The 19,671-nt window shown below is 33.2% G+C and overlaps 1 protein-coding gene across 5 annotated transcripts in view; it reads left to right on the top strand.

The window, feature by feature from the left end:
* LOC145263181 (uncharacterized) overlaps positions 1–19,671 on the top strand; it is a 255,347-nt gene that overhangs the window by 93,495 nt on the left and 142,181 nt on the right. For 4 of the 5 annotated variants that reach the window (XM_080120230.1, XM_080120232.1, XM_080120234.1 and 1 more), the window contains one exon: positions 16,132–16,199. In XM_080120230.1, the coding sequence (XP_079976356.1) occupies positions 16,178–16,199 (22 nt within the window). In that variant the 5' untranslated portion in view covers positions 16,132–16,177. Of the gene's footprint in view, positions 1–11,460; positions 11,530–16,131; positions 16,200–19,671 lie in introns of those variants that run through there. The other variant, XM_080120231.1, reaches the window with a different exon arrangement.

Genomic DNA, 19,671 nt, shown 5'->3' with positions numbered 1-19,671 from the left:
AAAAATGACTGCGATGTCTTTGAAGTCTCAACAAAGACTTCGAAATAAGAAATAAATCAGAATTGTGGTAAAAACCCATCCAATAAATGTGAACGTGACATTTATTGGAGAGGTCTCTACCACCATTTTGTTTCGTTTTTGTTTTTTATTTATTTATTTTTTAACTTACTCCTTCAGTCCAGTATCTTGGCAGACAATGTTCTTCTTGAACTTTTAGCTGTTTGTCGTATGTTTCTTTTGTAACGTAATTTTCAGTGAAGAGCCACTGCAGCTCGAAATCCTTTCTCACACCATTACACCAATGATCGCATATTATTATGATATTCGAAAACGAGAGTATATCAAAGGGAGGGCACTCTCATATTCTTGTCTAAGATTCTCAGATTCACCTTTTTAAAGCCAAATTTTGTGGTTTTGGCCCTTTTTTTTTTTTTTTTTTTTTTTGAAGTAGTATGGCCTCCAAAAATTGTATTCGTCCTTTCTCAAAGCATAAGCTAAGCAAGGAATGAGAAGGATATTATATAGACGTCTTCACTCTATCTTTATGTATCCTACCGTGGCCATGCTCCTACTTAGACTTTCTCATTGACTGTGTGTGTGTGTGTGTGTGTGTGTGTGTGTGTAATATATGTTAGTTAACTATTACGTTATGCTTTAGTTAAGTATTACGTGTAATTATATTAATGCAGATATTCTACATGATTTCTACTTGCGTAATATTTGCGTAAAAAGCTTACAGTAAACACGAACCTCTTTCTATATATATTTATGTATATGTATATATATTTGTTTAAAAAATTTTGCCTAACAAACTCCTGTCAGTTTTTCGTCCACAGACATGAAATTTAATATATAAATAAGGTATTTGAACCCATGCGAAACTTTATAAAATCGGAAAATCGGCGCAAAAGTATGAAAATTAAACAAATGAAATTTGCCAGGTGAAGATCGAACGGCGGCATTCTGAATATGCATGCGTAACGTAATAGCTATTAATTCATGTTTTAATTTTTGGCCTTGCAGCAAATATGTCTTCATAGCTAAGGCATTAAAATATAAATATAAAACTCCTTTCACCGTTATCTATATATTAATATCGTAGTACCTTTAACCTGCGTACGTACATGTGTCACGGTTTCCAGATTATAGATTATCCAATCAGGGGATCCTATTTATTAAAAAGGAGGATGGAAGGTGATCACTTACTGCAACATTAAATTATTATTATATAGATACGCTAATTTAATGTTCGTAATATGTTACCACCTTCTATCCGCCTTTTTAATAAATAGGATCTCCCGATCACCAAAGACGCAATGTAAAAAAATAAAAAGTAATAATGATGTCGCTTTTGGGCTGTACGTGAAATTAAAATATACCTTCTTGGTGTTCTGGCTAGGATCCAAGGGTAGTATCTGTTCTGTCTAAATGTGGTATAATGATATTGTGAGATTTCCGTTCGTGTCGGGCATCCATACAATGGAAAATGTCACATCTATAAGGATATTGGAGATAAACCATAATAACTAGATATAATCTGACACTACATTAACCAGATTACTTAGATAAATAACTCTCACATAGTTTTAACAAAATGGCTACAATAATATCACGGGGTGTCCATTCACGCTGAACGTCCACAGAATGTCCAGCAATATTATATTGCATATGAAAGATGCTGTTGCAGAATTTCCACAGGTCCCGCTAGTATATATAAATTTGCTTCAGTCTGTATCTATCCGTTACACTTCATTGTGTTGCCTTCTATAAATTACTTACCAGTTTTTCTATCCTCAATTAGTAAAAAATCCTCCTAGACAAGAGCAATTTTTATTTTTTTGTTCCAATTTAGAGTTCCTCTGGTTGTCTCTTTCAGGACAAGATCAAAGTGTAGTATCTGTTCTTCAGATGCTGCACTTCTATTTCTTGTTCTCTTTCGGTGGAGGAGAAATCCTTCACGACTGAGACAATTTTTATTTTTGTACCTTTTCTCCACGTTAAAAAACGACCCTGGTGTCTAACTCTGTCCCGTGGGGAGGCATAGTAAATAGGTACATTTAAAATTGGCCTTCTTTTCAGGATCTAGATATGTCTACATTAAAAACGAAGGTTAGTTCCGCAATATTTGGGGAGGCATTGTGTCACCCAAACCCCAGGAAACACTAATGGCTGATGCCAACGAGAAATCAGTGACAACGGTTGTTGTGTTAACATGCAATCATCTGCACAAGTGGTCAAGAGGTGGAGAACACTGGAAATCTGGGGAGACTTGTTGTCACTTAGTCTCCAGGGAACACCACAATTTACTGCCAGTGAGTGATCACTGATGATGGCCTGTGAGACAACTAATACGCTACACATTTTGATGAAAAAACATGGGGAAAAAATGAACATAGAAGAACAGAAAACCAAAACTTTAAATATAATTTCTGTATTTAAAGTAATAGTTATTTAAATATTTCAACATATAATCGTGTGGGGCAAAATCCAGCTTCCCAATAAAGCGCACTCTGGATAGGAACAAAAATAATCTCAGTCATGAAAGATTTCTCCTCCACCGACCGAGAACAGAAAAGGTAAATTGTAGCATCAAACAGATACTACACTGTGATCTTGTTCCGAAGGCCAAAAAATATTTGTGTTTAATAGTTCTTTAATTATTTGTTTCCTAAATTCATAATTCAGTTTTAGCAGTATTAAATTGTATATTGCTTTAAAATTACTTAATTTTACATAGGTAATATTTATATCTTATATTGAACTAGCGGGGGTACCCGGCGTTGCCCGGGTGTTTAGAGGTGTGCGTGTTGGGCGGAGATGGGGGGAAATCAAAACAAAAGAATAAGCGAAGTAAGAACCCTGTTTGAATATAAAAAAAAAAACAATGTTAAAACGTCTTTATTAAAATCGTTGCTTGGGTGTTTGTGTTGGGGGGGGGGCTTAAAAAAACAGTTTTTGTAAGTAGTTAAAATCGAACTCAAAGCCTTGAGGCGAAGGTGGAAAAGAAAGTGTGAAAAAAATCTGACACGTTAGCCACGTTTGAATTTATTTAAGTATTAAAAGCAGAATTAACACGTGCCTGCAATAAAATTTAACTCTGCTACTTCTATTTGACCTCATTAATGAGGTCAAATAGAAGTAGAGGAGTTAACTTTTACTGCGGGGGGGCAGCTTTTGGGTTTGTTTACCCAACTTTGGCTGGTTGTTTCCCCAAGATGTTGGGGGGGGGGACCAGCTCCCCATAAAAAGGGGATTATCCAGCTTTAATAGCAATTGTCTGATATAAGGAATTAGCTCCCACATTGATCAAAGCTGATTGCTACTGGACGTTCCGGTGCGATTGCCGGGAACAATTCTTAGCTTTGAATTAGTGTCGGTTTTATACAAAAAAGCTGAACGAACACAAGATGGGCTGAAATAGCAAGAATTTTGTAAAAATGACGTAAATAAATCTAGACGCAACCCGCGTTCCCAAATCATAGATATTATCTATAAACACTTCTAAGTGATAGTAACGACCCCGGGACCGTCGGCGAAAAAAGCCTTTTCGAGACATGCAAAAATGCGCGCGCTGCATTTGCCTTATATATATATATATAGAAGATAAAGTTCAGTAAAAATGTTTTATTGCTCTTTTTCAAATGGTCCTCATATAGTACTGACAGTCTGACAAATCTTACCTACATTGCCTACAGACATTTTTCAGTTAACAGGCCTTCTTCTTATTCTCGGTGGCCGTGGTTAGTTACACTCCCAAAATCCAGACGGAAATCAACGGGAAACTAACGTCTTATCTTCCTGAGATTATCATAGCTTTAAAATTTGGAGAGCTGTGATCGCTGAAGTTGTTAAATACAGCAGGGCCACTGTATGCAATCATGTATATAAGTGCGGATATGATTAAGCATCCTTATTTATTATATTTAAAAACAATATTGAAATTAAATAAACAAAACCCTTGGACGTTTTTTTTTTTTTTTTTTTTTTTTTTTTCTGAGAATGGCACGTTTTGACATTGCTGATACTGTTGGCCGGTTTGGCCCAGCCGATTTGATGGGGTGACAATTCGACGTGGATCATGCCACTCAAATTTTTCAAGATTTTATAAGTTTTTTTTTTTTTTTTTTTTTTTAAATATAGTAAATAACGGTCGGGGGGGGTTACCATTTATAGGAACTCTGGCCAGGAGTCACTATATTACAAGGGTGTAAGTCGGCGTTCACCAATTTATAATCGGGATCTCAATTTTTAGGACTGCGGTTGCAGGTGCAAGAATCTCTTTAAGTCGAAAGTAGGAGAGTATCCGCAGGACCATTAAAGTCCTGCGGATACTCTACTAGTCACATCCTCTCAGACATAAAATAGAAATATATTTATAAGTCACAACAAAACTCACATGAAATAGAAATATATTAATAAGTCACAACAAAACTCACATGAAATAGAAATATATTTATAAGTCACAACAAAACTCACATAAAATAGAAATATATTTATAAGTCACAACAAAACTCACATGAAATAGAAATATATTAATAAGTCACAACAAAACTCACATGAAATAGAAATATATTTATAAGTCACAACAAAACTCACATAAAATAGAAATATATTTATAAGTCACAACAAAACTCACATGAAATAGAAATATATTTATAAGTCACAACAAAACTCACATAAAATAGAAATATATTTATAAGTCACAACAAAACTCACATAAAATAGAAATATATTTATAAGTCACAACAAAACTCACATGAAATAGAAATATATTTATAAGTCACAACAAAACTCACATAGAATAGAAATATATTTATAAGCCACAACAAAACTCACATGAAATAGAAATATATTTATAAGTCACAACAAAACTCACATAAAATAAAAATATAGAAATAAATCCGGAAAATAACGACACTTGACAAAGAACTCGAAATCACTGTATTAATATGAAATAACATTTATTTACGTGTTAGGAATATTAATTCAAATTGTTCTAACTCAAATGTTTTCTTGTAATGGGTGTTCATTGTGCAAGATTAGCTAAATGAGGATTTCGTGAAGATAGCATGAAGTTTAAAATTCCTGGTTTTTATGAACAGAGTGTCACACATGGTTTGAAATTAATGCGATTATTTTCTTAGAGAAAAAACAGTCATTAAAGCATGTAAGCAAAGTGCGTGCGCGCATGTGTCTTCATCACATAAGAAAACAGTAGTTCGAAATATGTTTTTTTTTTTTTACAAAGGAGTCACCACTTATCAAGGCTCAGAAGTCACTCGAGGATCAGGGTTAATGAGTGTACAGTGGTCAAAGGGAACGTGTTGTAGTCATCGTTAGTAGTGAAAACTTAGTAAATTGAATTACTTAATGGAATGGCTCATCAAGAATTTGTTCATGTTGGACTTGAAGACAACCATATTGTAGCCAGCTGGAAAGCAGGAAAACAGAACAGAGTACCACAGGCGTGCAGTTCTAAGAAAGAAACTTTATTCATGGAATCTACATTTACGTTTAGGAATTCTTGTTCAGTGTGGTAATTTTCCATGATGAGAATTAAGGTTCATGTGCGTGGCATGCAAACTCAAGATGGGGATTTTAACGCCTCCCAGTGATGGAGTTATACTGACATCCAGTCTTGGAGACGACAAAAGAAAAACTGGAATAAACTGATTTTATTTTTGCGGCAAATCTATATATGATGATGTTCTTGAATGTTCCAGCCTGTTTTCCTTATCACTATGCGCAGAAATCTAACCTAGTTCCTTTGTTCCATGCGTGTGGGTGGTCAAATCGCAATGTTGTGCGCTTACACGTTCTGATACTTGTGGACGTTAAAATTGGTGATTGCTACAAAAATGTTTCGGCTGTATGTAGCAGTCGCTGCATAACTCTCCTCTTTGACAAAAAGTACGTCTAAGAAGAAGGAATAAAAATATTGCAAGTATTTCACTCAGTGCAGGTAGCAAAATGGAGTGGACGCTTTATATGCCAGATTTGGTGAAAGTGAGAGAGGATAACATTGTTGGTGACCCTCTCCTTCCAGCTAATCCCAAGGTAGGTGGAAGGCATTCAGTCTTTGTTCATGCTTTGCATAGGTAAGCCAAGATTCGCTGCCATAAAGAAAGGTGCTAATAATGCAGGACTTGTCTACAGCAGTCTGGGTCTTGATGCTAAGCTTAGAGTTGTCCCAAACACGTGAGTTGGGAAAGGGTAGAAGTAGCTTTCCCAATATTTTTATTTATTTTTTTTTTTATTCAATTTTCACCCCAAACAAGGCACAGTGCCACTTTGAAGCAGGGGGCTACTATTAGGGACTTAATTAGCGGGGTCATTATGAAGGGAGATGAGTAGAAAGATGTTTGTTAACATTACACTTGAACTTCTGCATATCATTGCAGTTGGGAAAGCAGAATCCCGGAAAGGAGTTCCAAAGACCTGCAGTTCTGAGGAAGAAACTATTGGAGTAAAAGGCTTTCTTGCACCTAGGGATCTCTACTGTAAAGGGATGAGACTTAGTAGCTTGTCGGGGGTAGTTACGTCGGGGAGGTACAAGTGTTTGCAGTTCGTCAGAGCATCTTTCTAGTTCCAGGTCCAATGAGATGTTGGTTGTAATGGTCGAACCAAGCTACTGGAAGCTCTGGACAACTTCTAAAGGGGTGTCATTGATGGTGATTCAGTGATTATCAGGACTGCATCTCCCTGGCCCTGCACAAGGATATTAGTTTTCTTGGTACTTATGGTGAGTCCAAAATTTGTGCAGGCTTAAGCAAACCTATCAAGAAGAGCTTGCAGTTCTTCCTCTGAGTGAACAGTGATTGTGGTATCATCTGCAACCAGCATATCACGGACAGTGAGGTTTGAGGTCTTTGTTTTGACGTATTTAGGCGATTGAGATTAAAGAGCCCACCATTTGCACAAGTGTGCATGTGGACACCTTCTGTTGATGAGCCAAAAGCTTTCTCCAAGAGGAGGGAGAAGAATATCCTGAATAGTGTGGGAGCAAGGACGCAACCCTTGAATGTCAAAAGATGAAGATGGATTTCCATCATGCTAGATTGTAGCTTGAGTTCTTGTGTGGAAGGATTTTAGGAGAGCTAGCAGTTTAGTTGGGCAGTCTATCTTAGAGAGGAGTTGAAACAATCCACCTTAACTCACCAGATCGAACACTTTCGCAAAGTCAATAAAGGCAATGTATAGTGGTGTTGCTCTCTGCATTTTTTCTACAGTTGACGGATTGACAAGATCATGCCCACTGTTGATCTCTGGGTCCTTAAGCCACACTGGGATTTTCGGTATACCCTTTCTGCCAGTGGTGCAAGGCAGCCAAGTAGCACATGTGCTAAGACTTTACCCACTACACTCAGGAGTGAGATGCCCCTATAATTATTGCAATCATTTCGATCCCCCTTATTTTTGTATAAGGTGATGATCTTGGAGTCTTGCATGTATTGGGTGATTGATCTCTCTCCAATACTCAATGAGAAGTTGGTGTAGTGGGTGTATCAACATATATAAACATTTTGAACCCCCCCCCCCCTTTACATAAAAAATCACCAAAAATCAACAAATTAACCAATTTTAATGAAATTTTCAGTATTTATCAATTAATGACCACGGAATATAATGAACATATTATTTTTTCTTAAATCTTAGTGGAAATGTATTTGTTTAAACAAAAGTACCTTTACTAAACATATGGTTTTCAGTAGTAAAAAAAAAAAAAAAAAAATGAATGAATTTATTTTTGCTATTTTATGAAAATAAAGCATTGTAAATTGTAACAATAAAAGAAAAAATAATTTTTTCAAGAACTTTACGAAAAAGCCCCTGAAGTCCATATTAATGAATTCGATATAACTCTAAGAAAAATGAATTTCTCGAACTTATCATTAAATTAAGTATTGTTATTTAATATTTTTACACAAAACATAATTGTAAAAGATATTTCTACTTTTTTTTTTTTTAATTACATGTTTCACATGAGTTTTATATGTAAGATTCTAATATTATCCTTGCTTGCATGAATGTGTAAACTTTCAGTGTAACGTAATTTTTATATAATCTTGATAAATTTTTGTTTGTTTGTTTCGATTTAATTTAAAAGATCACAAAAAAAAATAATTGAATTAAAAAATGGTAAAAATTATACGAACGTCCACGATAGGAATCTACGGATGCATGGCTGGGAGGAAGAAAAAAAAAAACCCAGCACCCCCTACCTCCTTCCAACTACCTGACGTAATTTTCAGACAGCCTTTTAACTTTCTTTCGAAGACTAATTAAGCTATTTTTTGTTTAATTCAATATCTTAGGACTTTACTAATTATTTTGGAAATAGGCCCTGAAAACTAATATTTATCTTTCGAAGGATTTTTACACTGAATTTATTTAACTTCGTTCAAACAAAACAAAATGAAGTCGTCTAAGAATGCGTTCTACGGAAGCCCAAAATGTCAGAAAGTTAAAAGGTTGTCTGAAAATGACGCCAGGTAGTTGGAGGTAGGTAGGGAGTGCTGGTCTTCTTGTTTTTCTCCAGCCGTGCATCCATACATTCCTATCGTGAACGTTTGTATAATTTTTACTATTTTTTAATTTAATTATTTTTCTGCGTCCCTGCTTTTAAATTAAAACAATAATAATAATAATAATAATAATAACAACAAGCGGTATTGTAAGAAATTTCTGTCTCACACAACTCCATTTTCTCCCTGCAGAAAGAAATGAATTCCACAAACAAAAGCCATACCTTTAAACTCAAAATTTATTCATAAATAACCGCAATGAGAGTTCTTTGGTTCTGGTACAGTCCTTTTGCAAAACGGTGGCCCGATTTGTTTCCATATGCCTTTAGTTCGAATTCCTGTTGTTGGAATGTTAGTTCGTTGTTCCTTTGGAAGGATCCATGAATTTTCATGGTAAACTCGGCGGGAATGATGGCGCCTATAATCAGGCATATGTGAGCCCTTGGGACTCAAGATGAAATGAGATAAGATCCAATATTTGGTAAATAAACATGCAGAACAGTTCTTGAATGTCATCCTTGATTTGGATAGATTCAGCAATATAAGTTGTCTTTGCTTGTAGATTTGTGGCCTTCGTTCACCAACTGTTTGGTGTCCATGAAGGAATTGTTTTGGCTCCCTCGAGAGAGAACCGCTGGGATGAGTCTGTCCCGTTGGCGAGTTTCTGTTACACTGAAAAGGAAAGCAAGATACAAAAAGCGCGCCAAGTCAAATCACCTGACACATTCAAATTATATATATATGTATATATATATATATATATATATATATATATATATATATATATATATATAACACCTGACTACTAATGCGTTGGCGGACAACAAGAAAAGATGGCTGCCGCATGTGGAATTTCTCACAGTATCTATGCATAATATGGCCGCGTTATCGTCAGTATATTACGGGTACGTTACGTAAACTGCCGGAAAGTGCAGAGCAAAAGTTTGTTTTTTTTTACACAAAAATAATGGCCAAATTTTGTAATTTTCATGAAATTTTTTTTTGATTTATTAAATTAAAAAGAAAAAAAGCTTAAATTCAGAACAAAAACAACACATCGTAGGGTAAGTTTCATGAATAAATATTTATTTTATTTTTTGATAGCTAAAAACGTTTTTTAATGATTTTGTTTCGTTTAGGGTAAGAGCGTTTTGTTTGCACATAAGTTTCCATTTTTGACAAAATTCAACACTTGCTTCCAGAAACTGAAGCGTGATAACGATTTTTGCTATTGTGTGTACAAATTCACTGAATTTTCCGCAATATTTGTTATCGCATTTGCTAATTGTTGCCAGCTGCAATTTTATTGGCAAAAGTGTTTCGGCACATTCAACGATTTATGTGACCTGACCGGAATATGCTGACGCATACCGTAGTACCTGTTCTGCATAAGCACTAAACAAATTAATTTATTAAAAATAATATAAGTTAAATGAAATTTGGTACTTGTATAGTTTAATCAAGACATTAAAAAATGAAAATATCGAAAAAAGTTATATTGTACGTATCCGTTTTGAATTGAAGATCTTCGAAAAAAATTGTCACTTAATTTGATCGAGTAGTGTGTGTGTTTTTTTTAAGTGGAAAAACACGTTTTTATGACAGCACATTGAAGGTAGTCATCTTTGATTTTTTTTTTTTTTTTTTAATTTTGGGATTTTAGAACACGCCACGGGGAGATAACTCAGCTTAAATCGCCGGCACTCCCTCCCCATCTTTAATACTAGCTTTTCTTCCTAAAAATCGAATCTTTTGTTCAGTATCATAACAAATTGTTTTTTCGCTGTAAAAAAACAAAAAACAAACAAAACTACTTGAGTGAAATTTTTTTGGGAGAAATTCATTCCATAACGGACACCTACAATATAAACTTTTTTTCAATATTTTCATTTTTTTTAATGTCTTAATTAAACTGTACTAGTACCTTTTCTTTCTTTTTTTTTTTTTTGTAAATTGGTTTATTATTTTATTGCTAAATAAAATTTCAAAGTGACGATGGAGAAAAAAAGACATCTCGGAAAAAAAAATGCCTCCGATTTAATCTCTTTTTTTTTTTTTTTTTTTTTTAAATGTAATTAAATCTCATTTCCAAAATAACCGATTGGAAAAATCTAATTTCCAAATAAACCGAGGAAACGTTTGCCGGGGACTTTTTTTTTTTTTTTTTTCGCATACACCGCCGTCTCGGAGAATAACGTGGATGCCAAAGTTAAACAAAGCCTGATTTTCAAATATTTTTGTCTTGTTTGTTATTTATTTAACTAAGAAGAAATTAGAGTTATCGGCCACGAACAACGGCGCTCGCCCGAATACTGCAAAAGTGCCATAAATTTAATGTTTACATTTTATTATTTTAAAAGTTCGTTTTCTTTTAAAATCATACATCAACTTTTATTCATTTGAGAATTTTCTTTTCTTATAGATATTTATTATTTAAAAGTTAGTTTGAAAGAAAAAATCGTTTTCATATTCATTTTAGAAAAAAAAATGCCTGTTGTAATTTATCGAAATTATAACATTATTTATTTCAATAAATAATCAGACAAATCGTGCTTTTTTTTTAGTATGAATTTAGTTTGTAGAGATTTTTGAAAAAAAAAAAAAAAAAATGTGCACTTGTGCATTTTCGAAGAAATTATTTGAAAAAATTTCCTGAATTCTCCTGTTGTTCTGGATGAGGGGGGGGGGGAAGGGGGAAAAATGTCCTCCAAAACTATAATGGTACATTTGCCGAAACACGAAAACAATTATGTATTTTATAATAATGTTGAAATTTACACTTAATTTTTTTTTACCTAGTTATTGTTAATCGTATTTGTATTATGCTTTCTTTGTTTGTTTATTTTAGAGAATTAATCAATTAATTAATTAAATTTGGATTTTGAACCGAAACGACCCTTCTCCATTTCTAATTTTTCATCGATCGTCTTCAATATTTCATCAACCCTTTTAATATTTTCATTGAGAAAATAGTTTTTTTCTTGCAAATGTTTCTTGCTCAAAGGTTCGTGTTTATTATTTTTACTAAACATTTTAAAACATGATTTTGATAATTCTACTTTTTTTTTTTTGCCAGCAATCTTTTGTTTAGACATGTTTAATCGAGTGATTCACTTTTTTTTCATTGTTGAAAACTTTTCACGCTCAATCGTACTATAGTGACCATTTGAATATCTTATTTCGCTTGCAATTCGATAAACATGGTCGATAAAATCGATTCTTTTGTAATGATACTTTTTTTCTGAAATAAAAATGCAGTCTAGAATTCAACTTAGAATGTAGATACAGAAAAAAAGGTAGATGTGCAGTTTAGATTGCAAAATAGCTTCTAATCCTTGCACACCAAAATGGGGGGGGGGGGGAATGTTAGTGACACTTATTGATCTATGTTATTTAAAAAAAAAATAGTATTTTCAAGTTTAATTAAAGTTTTATTATATGTTTTTATTAAATTGTAAGGTTAAAGTACAGAATAGGGCAGACGTGGTCGGGGGTTTGTTGTAGCGTAAAGTAACATTTACCACAAAAAACAAAAAAACAAATAAATTGTAATTTTGCCGCTTCTACACTATTAGGACCCTTTTGGGGTTTGTATTACTGTACACATAGATTCGAAAAAGTTGTCAAAAAGCAAATATATAACAAATAAATGTTATCAAAGGCAAGATAAGTTACTTTTCTACCAAACTGGATATATTTTTCGTGTTTTTATTCAATGTAATATGTTAATTCAGCTCGAAAAGCATACAGTGTTTACCGATGTATTGGAAAATTCAAAATGGCGCTCGACTCTCTCTTTAACACGGTAAGTTCAGGAAAAGGTGTTATAAATCATAAACTAGACAAAATACTGTTAGAAACTGGCTCAATATATGTTACCGTGACATAAGTTGACATATATTCGGTGGTTTTTTAAATAGTATTTTGTCTAGTTCATTATTTATAACACCTTTTCCCAAACTTAACGTGTTAAAGAGAGAGTCGGGTGCCATTTTAAATTTTCCAATACATCACATCGGTAAACACTGTATGCTTTTCGAGCTGGATAAACGTGTTACATTGAATAAAAACACAAAAAATATATCCAGTTTGGTAGAAAAGTAACTTATCTTGCATTTGGTAACATTTATTTGTTATATATTTGTTTTTTGATTAATTTTTCGAATGTATGTGTACAGTAATACAAATCCTAAATTACAATGGTAGCTTCCAAATTATGCAGTCGAAATTACCTTAATATTACCCGAATTATTAAAAAAAAAACGAACTTTAATCGTGTCAGCAAATAGAATTTTCGGCCATCTTGTTTAAATCGAAACGGAAAATTATCTCCATTTTGACCTCTTGGGTGTCTTACGATTGTTTTCATCAAATTCTATTTTTTATTTTCTTTAATAAATAATTTTCTACCTTATCGATTTTCGTAATTTTTTGATATAATCATTTGTAAAATACGAGGAATATGTAGATATTTTTGTTTTCATGTGAAATTCAGTGTTACAATTTTCGAAATTTCGTCCTAATAGTGTCAAAGTGCCGAAAATTTTCTTAAAAATCAAATGATTGAAAATATTTCTTAAAGGAAAAAAAAATTGTTTAATCAAGACATTATAAAATGAAAATATCGAAAAAAGGTGATATTGTAGGTGTGTCAGAAATTTCGTGAAAAATATTGAATAATTCCACCCTGTTTTTTCCAAGCTTATAACTCCTCGAAAAATGTAATTCAAGCCCTTATTTTTTTTCAATTAAAGGAGCAAGGACCAAGGTTTCATTAAAAATAAAAACAAACATGTTTTTTTTTTGTTTTTTTTTTAAAAGGGTTTAAACTTCAACTTTACAGGTAAATTTCTAAAAAAAAAAAAAAAAAAAAAACAACACTTTTTTTGTTTTAAATTTGAATATATTATTTATTGATCTTTTCTCTTCAATTTGTGATATATATTTTTTTTTCAGAGATCTTCAGTCCAAAACGGATACGTACAATATAATCTTTTTTTCGATATTTTTTTTTTAATGTCTTGATTAAACTGTACAAGTGCCAACAAATGAAATCAATTATTTTTTTTTTTTAAATGCCTAAATAATAAAACTATTAAAAATTCGGTAAATTTTCAGTTTACCGGCCCCTCGACATTCATCTTTAATTTGTCGACTTTTTTTTAGGTTTTCGTGTGCGCTGAGAACGAATATCGCATTCATTTTTTTGCGCAAACCTGCAGTTATCCATATTTAAAGACATTCAGTATTTAGCGTAATCCCTATCATTTTTAATGGCGGCCATCTTGTTTTCCAATAACGAAAAAAAAAACGCCAAAATAGGCTAAATATGCCACATTGAACTAAAATTCCCCCTCCCCACCCTCGGCGTTGGCGCAAAAAAGTAAGGTTTATTGGAGGGGAGAAGAGGGCAAATTCCAATAAATCTTGAGCGAAAAGAAAGAACGTAAAGACAAGACAACAAATTAAAAACAGTATTTAGAGTAATATTTATTAAAATAAATTAAAAGGTAAATATTGCCTTTTGTTACAACAGAACACTGGCCATTAATTTTTTAAGAGATATTTGATGTTGCTGGCCAGTGGCCACAAATCTGATAATTAAATCCGTCGCAAATTTACGGTTTGCATGGTATTAACCCCTTTTAATTGATCTGAAAAAATTAAGTTTTCACGAGCGGTTTACAAAAACATATTTCATGTTTTTTGTTCTTTTTTTTGGGGGGGGGAGAGTACTCAATTATAGAACTTGTGCAGTTTAACAGGTGCTTCTGCAGTGTAATTAACCGCTTTTCCATAAGTAACGCACTGACATTTACCGAGTAGAATACCGTTTTAGATTTCACTGAAATTGTGTTTACATTTGGGGGCGGCAGTGGAGGGGCGGGGTCGAATGTGTTGTGGCAGCTTCTCTTCCACTTTTCGGATTTTAATCATGTCAGATCGCACTTTATTTCCTTTTGAGGGATTGAGTATTGCTATTTCTTCTGATGAGTTAAGGACACAATAGATTCATTGATTGATATAATTAAGTGATTGATTTGCGCTACGAAACAGATACTGTCAAGAATTGTAAATGTCAACTGAATTAAAGGAATAAATTATAAGACGGTCAACATCATGAATTTTGGAATATAGTTCTTTTGTCATTTATTCACTATATTGCTCTGTAATTACATCGAGCTTCTTAAATAAGGATTGGTATATATTATAAGAAAATATATTTCTACAGAAATCCACACACATTCTCACTTATATATATATATATAAGTGAGAATGTGTGTGGAGACTCAACAAATTTTGGATCTACAGACTTGAAATTTGGTATATAGAGTATTCAGACATGTGGAAAACTTTTTAATCGATATTCATCCCCCCTCCGAAAGAACAATAATAAAAATTGTTGATTTAAAAATGAAAGAATTAAGTGGAAATATTTGAATCAGCAAATTAATGCATAACTGTTCAATTTAATGTCAGATTTGTTTTTTTTTTCTAAACAAACGTGTAGTTATTAGAAATAACTACACATGTAGTTATTAGAAATAACTACATGTGTAGTTATCAACTATTTACCATATGTTTTTCAATATATTTCTATCTATATATATATAGAAAGAGAGAAAGAAATAAAAAGGAACAAACTGTCCCAGGATGGAGTACTGCTGCCCCATCTGGGCAGGAGTTGCTATAGCAGCCTATCCTGCCTTGACAGAGTACGAAATAGATTTCGTGCCTTAGTGGAGGATGCTCTTTTCTCTTCCCTGCAGCCTCTCTCCCAGGGAAGAGACGTTGCGAGCCTGTCTTTGTTTCGTCGTTATTTCCGTGGCAAGTGCTCGTCTGAGCTCCAATCTCTGTTCCCCCCTCGTCAATCTTTCTCGAAAAACACCCGTCTAGCTGAAACTACTGTCATTAATTTTCCCCACTCTTTATCTGTGCCTAAATCCAAATGTAGATTCCATGAGCAGGGCATCTTTCTTAGAAGTGCACGACTGTGGAACTCTCTTTCGTTTGCCTGTTTCCCACCTGACTACAACTTGGATGTATTCAAGTCCAACATAAACAAATTTCTGACAAATCGCCCCCCCCCCCCTTAAGTAAGACACTCCTATTAAGTCTCCAATACTAATGATTACTATGATACTATCCCATTGATTACTGTACATTCAATAACCCTTATCCCCGAGTGGCTTCCGGGCCTTGATAAGTGGTGACCTCCATGTAAAAAAACAAACAAAAAAAAAAAACAAATTATGTTGTTCATCAACATTTCGTCTTCATTTCAAGACTTCCTCCAGATGAATCCAGAGGAAGTCTTAAAATAAAGGCGAAATGTTGAACACATAATTCGGTTTGTTCCTTTTTATTTCTCTATTTTGTCGGAATGCTATTTCCATTATTCTCATCATATATATATATATATATATATATATATATATATATATATATACACACACACACACACACACATTTCATACTACGAAGCTCTACTTAGTGAGAACTGTGAAGTAATTTCTGAAAAAGTATATATAAAATGTTTTTGATTCAAATTTTTAAACTTTTGTTCATATTTTAATTTAATTTTTCCTTTCTTTATTTTTTGTAGGGAATGAAAAATTAACACTAAGGATTTTTACTGGTTGAATTCAAAGATGGATAAAGATGATGACATGGGTAAGATGACATTTTCATCATTTGTTTTTTTTAAATTTTGGTTGGGAAGATCTATTTCGATTAGTTCTGAAATTGTTCAGCTTCCCAGTCTCTTTACTTAGTTGCAGATTTGATCTAAAAAGCATTGGTTGCTAGGCGCACAGCTGTTGCACCTGCGCATCTATATAAACTTTTAGATCATCTTCATCTTCTCAAGTCATCCATCAGTTGGAGATGAAATATTTTTCTGAAGGCTTCCATCGTATATGTGGCATGTCAAACCTGCACATAATCTATGCCAGGGTTTCCCAGACTTCAGGACACCATGGAGCCCCTGAGAAAGGCCAATTTTTCTCACAGAGCACTAACAAGATAAATTCTAAAATAAATATGAAAAAACATTAATTTCAAATTATACTTGTTCATTAGTTGTTCCTTACCTGTTCATTAGTTGTTCCTGTTTGTGATTTTACTATTTTTTCGTGTTTACAACCATTTTTTTGTTTTTTATTAATCAAAAATTGTTGCATCTTTTATTTACTGTTTCATGAACCGTCCTGAAACTCATTACATCTGTAGTTATGTATCCTATTTCTTTCCAGTAAAAAAGATTAATAATTAAATGTAATTGTAGTCATTTAATTTTTCCATATAAAGCACTTGGTCCTCTTTAACCCTTAGGCTATGCTGGCTGTTAATTTTTTAATGCCTAGTTTTTACTATTACAAACAACTGCAACAAAGGTGTCTTCGAATACTATAGAATTCTTCTTTGTCCTAACTTCATTAATCAATGAATGAAACCTATGCTTGAATGTTTGTATTGTTTTTTGATAAAAAAATTCTTTTTCAAAGAACCTAGACTTGATTTTATGTGATGTGAAAAAAAACACACCTCTTGTAGGCAATATATATAAAAATACCATCATAGCCAGGGTTAAGAAACGGCTTGTGGAGCCCTTCAGCATCACTTATGGAGCCCCATGGCTCTGTGGAGCCCACTTTGGGAAAATTTGGTCTATGGTATTCTACTTACTTGAGTAGTAATGCCTTCTCATTGTCAAATATATATGATCATCTACAAAGCCACTTTTTTTCTCAAAACCAGATCATGCGTTTGTCAGTGAGGGCAAATGAAACTACTACTACCAGGATTTTTGCTTAGGGTTTACTTCTCTAGATCAGTCCTGTTCTGTCTATGTCCGTGCATTTTAACAAACTAATCTCAAAAAAAGAACAACATTTCATCAGCCACAAATAGTATTAGTTTTGACCATCCTGACTCCCACAAATCAGTTATACTTAGAGAAAGTGGGTGTAACTTTCACTCACTTTAAAATATCTACTTCCACTCTCTCATCAATCACTGGAAATTCTTCATTGCATACTTTTTCAGGCTAAGGCTTTTATCGTTTAATTTTTTATTCCATTATATTTTCTTTCAACATACATTATGGAAGAGCTATTTTGAATTTACCTTTGGCCGCTTCGATCTCTAAATCTTCTATCTTCACTTTTTCTTCTTAACTCCTCCATCTATCAATGGTGACACATTTTTTAAAGACTTCTAGGGTTTGTATTACTGTACACATAGATTCGAAAAAGTTGTCAAAAAACAAATATATAACAAATAAATGTTATCAAAGGCAAGATAAGTTACTTTTCTACCAAACTGGATACATTTTTTGTGTTTTTATTCAATGTAACATGTTTATTCAGCTCGAAAAGCATACAATGTTTACCGATGTATTGGAAAATTCAAAATGGCGCCCGACTCTCTCTTTAACACTGTAAGTTCGGGAAAAAGATGTTATAAATAATAAACTAGACAAAATACTGTTAGAAATTCGCTCAATATATGTTACCGTGACATAAGTTGACATATATTCGGTGTTTTTTTAAATAGTATAATAATGCCAGTAAGGAAGCTGACAAAAACCTAACCGGACAAAATCCAACACTATTATATTCTACTTTTGATTTAATTAGCAATAATGTTTGATATTATTTTTCTTAACAAAATATTTCTTTAAATCTAAACAATTCTTTCAATACCTTGAAAATAAACTGCATTCTTCTAAAGGTTATCTAGCGAATTTTCGCAAAGTTTCAAGTTTTATTTTGTTTATTTTACGCAGATAAAATAAATTTAGATCTTTTAATGTTATCATGATCTATAGAGGTTAGTTTTACTAATAGTTTAAAACGAATAAATATTTATCAACGGTATCAGCAATGAAAAATTAACATAATAAATATTAAAAGAATCGGTTTTGGAATCGGAAATTAGACACACATTTTTCCGATATCGATTCCGATACCCCAAAAACTACCGATTTTTCCGATTCCTGATTCTGATTAATCGGTACAATACTACACACCAGTTCTCATTAGACTACTGAAGTTAAGCAATGCTGAGCCTGGTCAGTGCCAGATGGGTGATCAATTTGGGAATTCCACTGTAAGAGTTGCAAAAACTGGACTGCTTCCGAGCTAACTACAATGTGGTCATTTTCAAGTCCAATGTTAACAAATACATGTTGAACCATTTTAAATAATCAAATTCTGTTCATTCCACCCATCATTTTCAATCCTTACATAGTAATATTTATCAACCGACTTATTTAGCTTCGAGTGATAAAGTAGTCTGATATAATAATTTTCTAAAGTCCAAATATCAAGTTTTATCAGATGGTCATTTATTACTTTTCAAAAGGTATCCATTACAATATTGTTTCCTAATGCGACTAGCAAGTCTGCAAAATTGTGTTATTGCTGCATTTTTAGTCACATACTCTACAGATGTTTAAATTAAATCAAAATTTTCGAAATTTATGATTTTTTTTCATTATTAAAAACTTAATTTTATCATTTAATGCTATCTAATGTTATCAATATATAAATATCATTTAATGTTATCATTTAAAGGGAAGTAACTGACTTTTTGAAAAATTTATTTCTCTTATGCCGACCATTTTTTTTTTTTTTTATCAATTTTTTTAATCAGTTTGTTCAAGTATTGAGGACATTGCAAAGGCTGCTCCAAGGAAGGTGGGCTCCCTCTATCGTGCTAGAAAACTGCTCACACCTGAGAGTATCCTGTACTTCTATAAGGCCACCATTCATCCATGTATGGAGTATTGTTGCCACATCTGGGCTGGTGCATCCACTAGTCTCTCCCTCTTGGGTTGGGTCCAAAAAAAGGGTCTCCAATCTAATAAGTCCCACTTTGTCAACTAGGCTCCAACCCCCGTCCCATCGCCGCAATGTTGCATCCCTGTGCCTGTTTTGCAAATATTTTAATGGAATGTGTTCTGATGAACTCGTTGCACTTGTGCCCCTTCGATGTATATATCCCCGACAAACCCGCTTAGCAACAAAATCACACCCCTTCACTGTTGAGGTCCATAAATGTCAGAAAGTTTTCTACTCAAATAGCTTCTTCCCTAGAACAGCTACTTTGGAATTCTCTTCCTGCTACCTGCTTCCGAAAC

The sequence above is a fragment of the Euprymna scolopes genome, chromosome 38, assembly GCF_053919585.1.
Source record: "Euprymna scolopes isolate OS-2025 chromosome 38, ASM5391958v1, whole genome shotgun sequence".
Lineage (NCBI taxonomy): Eukaryota > Metazoa > Mollusca > Cephalopoda > Sepiida > Sepiolidae > Euprymna > Euprymna scolopes.
Note: the sequence above shows the minus strand (reverse complement) of the source record. Positions and strands in the feature narration are given on the sequence as shown.